Genomic DNA, 9,470 nt, shown 5'->3' with positions numbered 1-9,470 from the left:
TAATGGGTTTATTGATAAATTTGAGTTTTATTATTAATTTCATTTTGTACTTAATAGTAATTATGCAATCCGGTAAAATAGAGAATTAACAATTTAAATTTAAGTTTGGGGTAGAAAAAAGTTACATGGTTTAAATAAAATTTCCTTTATAAGAAAGGTCAAAAGTCTTGATTTGCATCATATATATTTCTATCATAATTCAATACTTTATTACAATTGTATGTACATTGAGATAAACATCATCCATTAATTTATACACATACATGTAGGAAATGGAACCTTCGACATCAGTAGTCCATATTTGACAACTTCCACGGTTCCTAACCAAATGATTTCCTTTTTGTTAATTCCCAGAAGGTCCCAAAACCTCACTTATTTAAATTTAATTAATTTTCCTGTATCTAGAAGAACCTCACTTATTGTAATCAAGCGAGTCGTCGTCACATGAACAACGTGTTCGCTTTTAAAAATACATGGAAGAACCGCGCTTTCAATTCAGGCTGTCATACAAAGCATATAATATGTGGTTATATATAGACCTAAATCCTTCCCAAACCAAAACCATCATTATTTTTACTTACTCAATTGGAAACAATTACTCAGCGAGCAATGGCAAGCATCCCGAACCACGAAAACTCATGGGCCGATCAGTGGGACTACAACCCCGATCCTCTTCCGGCTTCCGACACCAAGAGCTCCGGCGGCGGTGCAAAGGCGAAATATGGTAAAAAAGTGGAGGAAGGGTTTGGGAAGACGAAGGCAGTTGCAGCAAACGGCATGAACAAAGTGAAGGTCGGGACTCAATTTGGGTTCCACTGGATCACGGACAAGTGCCAGAAGACTACCGGAAAACAGTAGGGCTACGTACATATACAGCTACACAGCTTGATCGTTCTTTGATTTTTGTGACCTTCTGTATGTTGTTTTTGTTGTATATTTTGTACACGGATTCGATTGTCTATACTCTGGTTAATAAATGATTTTTTGATTTGTATCCGAACAGGAGTAAGAATTTATGGTTTTTTTATACAACTTTTAACTCAGTTTATGATTCAAATTCTTTTTCTTATATATTACTACTGAATTTAAACTAGTCGAGGCCAAACAGAGCTTTGTTTCTTGGTCACAAATCGACTTAATTAGTTGATTCATGATACCTAACAATCTCCAGCACTTTGGATCAAATCACAATTTATCCATCCACGACGAATCGTTTGAACTATCCGTTGTTTCTAAGCGCCATCATTCAATTAGTTGGAAAACCTCATATACAATTCCACCCATGGGACCCATCCGTTGTTTAACAAGGTGGTTAAATTGAGGACGATATAAACACTATACCGGATTTCATACTGATTTCACCTTGCTCTGATGCACAGAAACAAAGACATTATAAAAAAACTTAATTGACTAATTAACCTACACAGTATTAATCTATGCGTATTGCTGAAGCTCTCCGTACTTGCACGCTTCTGCAACAAGAAATATAACATAAACAGCCTACGAAATTATGAAAACCGATTTGCTTATTTAACAAGAAAACATAATTTCAAAATAAACTATTTAATCTGTTGGTAATTAAGTTGGGCATGTTCTTGTTGACTTATCGTAAAAAATTGAACCGTCTTTGACCCCGGACAAAAAATGTGGAACCTTCCAAGAAGGTTCAACGACGTCAGTTGTTTAATTGTGTGTGAGAAGAGAGAAGGTTCTTCTGTTCCTTTGGGACACTTTCTGTTTTCTGTTATGTGATTACTTGGAATACAAGCAAATCTATTCACTCCCAAGAAAACTCTTATTCTGCATTTCAACTGAGTGTGGATGGAATCGACTGGGCCAAATCGAACGCCGCAGCCAGATCAAGGGTACAGCAGCAACCAAGACTCGGCTTCAGTTTCCGAGACCAAGACAAGCTCCGGTGACGGCTCCAAGGTTAGCCATACTAAAAAGGTGGAAGAAGGGCTTGAAAGAATAAAAAATGTGGCATCAAATGGTATGAATAGGGTTAAAATAGCAGCTCATTTGGGCATTAAATTGGATCAAGGGCAGGTACAAGTCGAGCCGAAAGCAGTAGCAGCAAGCAACCATTGAAAGAAGTTACCCACAATCCTTCGATATTCCCCTTTTTAATTTAGGTTAGTTGTGTGTGTCGTACAGATTTGAGATGTTATAGTTGGTTGATTTCTTCGTTTCCAAGTCATGCTTTGATTCATTTTGCTGTTGAAACTTGTTTCTCTTGGGCATAAACGGAAGTGTGTGAGGAATGTTTGCCCGGTTGCATGATAGAATCTCTCCGACTACATGTCTTAACGCAAAACAAATAAATATCTTGCACAACCAAGTCAGACACAGTATGTGCCAAAAAAGCAAACTATACAAACCATTTTGATATAACAAAGTTTGTAAACATATTTCCTTCCTTGATCCACAAATTATATACATTTATTTAGCTAAAGAGAAACAAAGAAAGAAAATGCTCGGCTCCTTACTCATATGTCTTTTGAATTTTTTCTCAAGACACCAACAACTGGATAAGTTATGTCATACATGCCTATGTGGGACGTACAAATCTTGAGGGAATTCAGATTTAGCATCGGGTGGGTCTGTCGTAAGTAGGAGGCAGAGAAGGGCAGTGCTCGTTCATGTTAGCGTATGGCTCTAGGGTGTTATATAGAGGTAGTTCCATCCGGTATTCACCAAGGATCTGGCAGAACGGGAGCTTTTCGTCCTTACCGTTGCACCAACTTGGCAAGCGGGTTTGGTTATCCTCAAAAATCTTAAGCATGTATGCATCACGAATCTGCGAGCAAGTGCAATAAGATGACTTAGAGTGAACTTATGTACTAATATTGGCATGGTGCATTTATGAAAGCGAATGAAAACAAATTAAGTGCAAAATGACTTACAGTGAACTCAGTAACTTGTATAGAGTTGGAAATAGGACCGAAAATCCCGGCTTCTTTATACATTGCAAGAATAAAAGCAACACATGTGGTCGATTTTCCATCACTATATACCCATTCATCTTGTTCAGGAATTGTAAGCAAGTGATCAAAGGCCATTTCGCGGCTTTCAACCTCAGCTAGAATCTCATACAGGTCCAAACCCTACAAGGGAAAACACAGGTGAAAATTGAGAAACAATTCAATATGAAGCATGCAGATAAAATACTTGAATAAACATAAAAGATAATTAGAATTCCTAAGCAGACCTCTTATCTTTCATTTCTAAAAAAAACAAAAAAGAAGTAAATGGACTGGCGTACGATGTGAAATAACATGATATATAGTAACCTCAAGTGAAGCACAGTTACCTCTGTACCAAGCCGCTTGTTGAGAGCCTCATTCCACATGTTTGCAGCATACGCAGGCTGCATTCTGGTCCACATAGACATGACAGAAACAACCTGAAAACAGGAGCTTCCATTTAGGATAAAAACTTAATAAAACCAAACATGCTACATCCAAAAAACAATACATACCTAGGTAGTACAAGTGTGGATACTAATCATAATATGCATTATGAAGCTTGTGTGCGCATGTGCGATAACAATATAAAATAAACTGACAACCAACACAATGAGACTGCACTTCATTTACAAACAATTTCTATAATGCTTATTGTACTAGACCCTATAAATTTTCAAAGAAGTAAATGCCATACCAAGTGAGTATCAAGAGGAGGAGGAAAGTTGTCGGCCATGGTGTCAATCCAGCTAAATATCATGTTGTGATAACCATATGGCTTCCCTGACATGCTCCGAGCATATTCCCATGCTGCAGTAGAGTTGAATTTTGCACGCAACTCTGGATGCAAGGGAAGCAAGGCTATTTGTGGATTAGAACTATCCTTGAGTGCCAACTCCCACCACTCATCCCATGGAACCACTGCTATAATCTCTTCACCCTGCAATATTAATACATGTAAATTACAAAAAGAAAAAAACTAAGCACAATAACTCTACAAAAAGAAACGAACTGAGCAAAGTTGAAGATAATTAAGAATCTGTGCTAGGTTGTCATCTATTTGATTCTGTCCCTAAACAAACGCTCATCATATGCTTATCACTATGATCCTAATTCAACTATCACCACTCTTAGCAATAACCAAAACATTTAGCTTAATTTCTCTTCCAAATAAATCCAAAACCCACGAAATGAGTTGCTTCCATAAGCTTCAACTCAATGTACAATTGGTCCTGAAACCGTAACTTGTAGAAAACTAGGGCAATACCAATTGAAAATAAGGGATAAAAGGCAACAAAAAAAAACCTACACCATAAAATCCAGACCCAACAAGCAAAAAAAAAAAAACATGAAATGTACATGGTGATCTTTATTTACTAAAGCTATATACCATAGGGTGGACTTGTGCCGCACTATCCTCAACATTTTTTCCTTTATGAGCTACAGTACGTCCTTAACCCAATTCAAATTCATAACACTGTTTGAACACAAGGACAGTGCAACCTTTAGTACTATAATATACTGAAAAAAATTGTGACATACTACTCTTTATATTTAACCACTATGTGCTACAAAGGTCCTCAATGTGATACCTTTTCATTCTCATGTCCGGATTCACCAACCCATAGATTGCCCATCTCATCCTTCAAGCATACTGCTGTATGGCCAGCAAATGCTCCCGTTACCCATTTTTCCAAGGTCTCAAATCCACCCCATCTACCACGGATCTTTGAAACTGCTAGAAAATCACCAGAATGAACATCTGCGGGATTTATGGTTGTTTGCCACGGCTGAGAACGTTTTTCAAATGTTGCACCCATGTGCTTCTTCAAAAAATCCAAGTTTGCATTTTGGCCCCATGCAGTGTTAGAAAACAGAGGCAAAACATCTATCAAAGACAGCATTGTCCCCAGCATCCCTGATGGCATGAGAAACACAGAGACCCCGTGCTGCTTTACCTGCTCAACGGTCATCACAGTGTGTCAACTCGAATCAAATAAGTTTTCCTAGCTTATCGAAACAGATTACAGATGAATTTCATACATATTCCAACTCTGCAGATTCTTCCCACGAGTCGAACTTCAAAGTATGTTCTCGAGCAGAGAAGTAATAATCCCATGTAATACGATACGGTGTTGCAAAAACATAAAGATCCATACAGGCCCAGCTGTGTGCCTCAGAAGTCTGCAGATTAAAATTTGATAAACCATCCCCATTAACAATAAATTCTACAACTTAAAGTCCAAACCATGAATACCATAAACTGATTTCAGCTTGCCATTTACTCAGTTGAAAACAAAACCAATGAAAAATTGTAGGAAATGCATTCAATTACTCAAACACTAACAAATTTCAAAATTTATAGAACAAAAGCAAAAGATTGAACCTTTAGATATAGAACGCCACCTCCCAAATCGGGTTTGCCCCGATCCCCTTCGGTGAACTCGAGCCGGGCCTGGTTACCGGAAAAGCAAGCCCCTTCCCATTGAATCGAGCTGTTATCAGGAGTCACCGCCCCAATAAAAGAAGGCAACAAATCCACAGCACTATGGAAATTGTTGAGCACCGGCCACGATATCTGCCTTGGCAGAACCGGAAGCACGTCCTTGATCCTAAGGGGCACCTTCAGAGCGTCCCCAAACCCAAACCCTAACCCTAGCAAGCATAACAGAAGTAATAGCAGCCGTGGAGTGGGGGAAAAGAGAGACATTGATTGATGGTTGGATGGCTAGGATTTTCCGGTAGAGAGAACCCTAACCCTAGAATTTGGGGACGTGAAGCGAAGACGTCGGTCAACAATGGAGTTGAAAGAGGTGGTGATTATCCATGTTGGTTCTTGCTGGAATTTTTTGGAAATTATTTTTGGAATTTTGGGTTTGTTTTTGGATTTTCATTGACCGACCTTGATTTTGTTTTGGCTAGTTCGGACGTTTCAATGTTCCACGTAGGCGGGAGCCGCGGGAATGCTGGCTACGTTCTGTTACGTCCGTTGGATGATTAGTATGAAACGACATCGTTTGGTCCATAAGTTTACTGAAATCCTTAATCGTGAAAATCAAGAATAACTTCCATCTTTAAAATTCGAATCTCGTGAATAACGAATTCGATACCAAATAAGGTTGTTTATTTTGTGGCTTTACTGAACTTTCTCTCTCCTCAATATAAAAATATTGATGTACTAAAATATAAAAAAACACGTTATATTTGAAAACTTTTTCGTAAAATTATTTATAAAAAAAAGCACGCACACATTTTTAATCGAAAAAGCTAAAGATAAACACATTTTTAATCAGCAAAGTTCTAACTGCATACAGCAGAGGTATACATCATGAACTGAACGTATATAATTGATGTCATACAAACTGACCACCATTTGAAGAGAACGTCGTTACGAAACGGGTCTCATCTACCTTGATAACTTGCCCTCCTTTTCGTCAAGAGACGCGCCGGCGATCTTTAAAACAATGCATATGATTTTAGGCCGACCAATTTGACATCCCATAGAGGAAGCAATTTGAGTAGCAAGAACAAGAACACTGTATCCAAGCTATACAGGATATGTATGAAGGAGCAAAGACTGCCATAAGAACTCATGAAGGACAAACCGAAAGCTTTCCCATAACTGTAGGACTACATCAAGGTTCATCCTTAAGTCCTTACCTTTTTGCGTTAGTAATGGATGAGTTAACAGGACATATTCAAGATGATATTCCTTGGGGTATGCTTTTCGCAGACGATATAGTGTTGATAGATGAAACTCAGGAAGGGGTAAATGCAAAGCTTAACCTTTGGAGCGAAGTGTTGGAATCTAAAGGTCTTCGCCTAAGCCAATCAAAGACAGAATATATAGAGTGCAAGTTCAGTGCAAATGGAGGCCAAAACGAGTTAGGGGTGAGGATCGGAGATCAAGAAATACCAAAGAGCGACCGTTTTCATTACCTAGGATCTATCTTGCAAAAGAACGGAGAATTAGATGGAGATCTCAACCATAGAATACAAGCTGGATGGATGAAGTGGAAGAGTGCATCCGGCGTGTTGTGTGACCGCCGTATGCCACTGAAACTCAAGGGAAAATTTTATAGGACGGCAAAAAGGCCGGCGATGCTGTATGGCACAGAATGTTGGGCGGTGAAGCATCAACACGTACATAAAATGGGTGTAGCGGAGATGAGGATGTTTCGTTGGATGTGTGGGCACACGAGAAAGGATAAGATTAGGAATGAGGATATCCGGGGTAAAGTAGGAGTAGCCGAAATTGAAGGAAAGATGAGAGAAAATCGGTTACGGTGGTTTGGACATGTGCAAAGAAGGCCTACTGACGCTCCGATTAGAATATGCGACTATGGGACAGAGGTTCAGGGCCGAAGGGGTAGAGGAAGACCTAGGAAAACTTTAGAAGAGACCCTAAGAAAAGACTTAAAGTACTTGGATCTAACGGAGGACATGACACAGGACAGAACACAATGGCGTTCTAAGATTCATATAGCCGATCCCACTCAGTGACTTGGATTTTCCAAGTCTTCAACCGAGAAGTTTTCCTCACTCGGGAAATTAAGGGAACACTACCTCAACCTACATGCTCCACTCACAAAGCTTCAACATACAAGCTTCAACAAAAGAAAATTCAAAGAACTTAGCGAAGAAGGTTTTGGTGTATTTAACACAATACGTTGAAATGAAGGAAAACTTATTTATTGATATCCCCGATAAGTTACAAATATGTACATATACTTGAGTCAAAATAAACAAACAAGAGGGAGCCTTCACAAAGGTTGCTTAGGAGAAGTCTCAGCAGTCGGTAGAGCCCCAGAAAGAGAAGGCACCGGAGGGGGATCATTCGGAGCCTCAGTACTGGACAGAACCCTAGAAGGAGGAAACATCAGAGGTTGATCATTTGGAGCTTCATTACGCGGTACAGCCCCAGAAGACGAAGGCAATAAATGCCTTTGGAACAAACCCACAAATCTCTGATGATCAAGTAAAACCTGACCATCAGATTCTTTCATCTGGTCAAGCTTCCTCTTCATGTTTGTAGCATAGTCATGTGCGAGCCGGTGCAACTGTTTATTCTCATGCTTGAGCCCTCTAATCTCCTGTTTGAGACTCATCACTTCAGCCGCCAATGATTCAACTTGGCGGGTTCGAGCAAATAGGCGTTGGGCCATATTAGACACAGAACCTGCACACTGAACACTGAGAGCCAGAGAATCCTTAACAGCCAACTCATCAGACCATTTGGAAAGTAGTCTGTTATCTTTGGGAGTGAGAAGGTTCCTGGCCACTACCGCAACGGTCATATCATTCTTCATCACGGAATCCCCAACGATAAGAAGACCAGTAGGGGAGACGAAGGATGGGCGCCATATGTTGTCTGGAGAAGGCGGGGCTGCCTCTTTAACAAGGTTCAAGTCAAAACGACGGTCGGATGGGCCAGACATTTTCAAAGGTGTTGAAGAGAGAAGAGGTCGGACAAATCAAGATCTTAGAAGTGCAAGAATGGAGCTTCTACTGGTGGATATTCAAGTGTGCTTTGGAACTTAATGTCAGCCCCTATAAAAATCTGCACTCGACGAAGCTTCAGAAATCGAAGAGGCGCCTGCTCAGAAATCGAAGAGGCGTTTGCTTTCTCAAAAGCTGGCCTGCTCAGAGACCACGAGGGTCGATCTCAGAAATCGAAGAGGCGTTTGCTTTCTCAAAAGCTGGGCTGCTCAAAGACCACGAAGGCCGATCTCAGAAATCGAAGAGGCTTGCTTTCTCAAAAGCTGGGCTGTTCAGAGACCACGAGGGCCGATCTCAGAAATCGAAGAGGCACCTACTTTTCCAGCCTTGTCAGCACCTGTCACACGCACACTCAGCTTTGCGGAAATTATGGGCATTCTGTCGAAGATTTCTGGCGAAGTAGAAAGCACATGAATCGTACTGTTCAATCATCCACTTCCCACACGCAACAGTAGCTCATGGGTACCACAGATAACTTTGCCAAAGTTCTCTGACAAAGTTGAGACACGTGAAGCTTGCAGCTCCCACTACATCGCTCTGACCAAGAAGGGTAAAAGAATAGCAAAGAAACAACACTAACAAAGTTTAGACACATAAATTTTGAAGGTCTAGCTACCATATTATTACCCACAAGGTTAAAGGAACAGTACCACTGCTGGATAATTGGAAAGTCCCGGTGTGTCAACCTCTGTGCTTCGTGGCAAGGTAGACTAGCAAACATGCCCAACCTTTACTCACATTCGAGAAAACACTCCCAACAAGATTGCTTGCTCCAAAATCGAAGAGGCACCGCCCTCCGAATCTCGAGAGCCAGACTCCCAACATGATTACTTTCTCAAAAATCGAAGAGAGGGTAAAGGAACAGTACCACTGCTGGATAATTGGAAAGTCCCTGTGTGTCAACCTCTGTGCTTCGTGGCAAGGTAGACTAGCAAACATGCCCAACCTTTACTCACATTCAAGAAAACACTCCCAACAAGATTGCTTGCTCCAAAATCGAAGAGG

At 40.4% G+C, this 9,470-nt stretch overlaps 1 protein-coding gene across 1 annotated transcript; it reads right to left on the bottom strand.

Moving 5' to 3' along the window:
* Positions 1 to 2,356: 2,356 nt before the first annotated feature.
* LOC126596892 (uncharacterized) lies at positions 2,357 to 5,876 on the bottom strand. Its single transcript, XM_050263579.1, has 7 exons — positions 5,353 to 5,876; positions 5,010 to 5,150; positions 4,559 to 4,924; positions 3,664 to 3,906; positions 3,314 to 3,406; positions 2,907 to 3,107; positions 2,357 to 2,800 (listed from the first exon to the last, which is right to left on the bottom strand). Exons 1-7 carry the CDS (start codon positions 5,674 to 5,676, stop codon positions 2,588 to 2,590), a joined length of 1,581 nt encoding a protein of 526 aa, XP_050119536.1. The 5' UTR covers positions 5,677 to 5,876; the 3' UTR covers positions 2,357 to 2,587.
* Between the last annotated feature and the right edge of the window lie 3,594 nt (positions 5,877 to 9,470).

The sequence above is a fragment of the Malus sylvestris genome, chromosome 13 (genome assembly GCF_916048215.2).
Source record: "Malus sylvestris chromosome 13, drMalSylv7.2, whole genome shotgun sequence".
NCBI lineage: Eukaryota > Viridiplantae > Streptophyta > Magnoliopsida > Rosales > Rosaceae > Malus > Malus sylvestris.
Note: the sequence above shows the minus strand (reverse complement) of the source record. Positions and strands in the feature narration are given on the sequence as shown.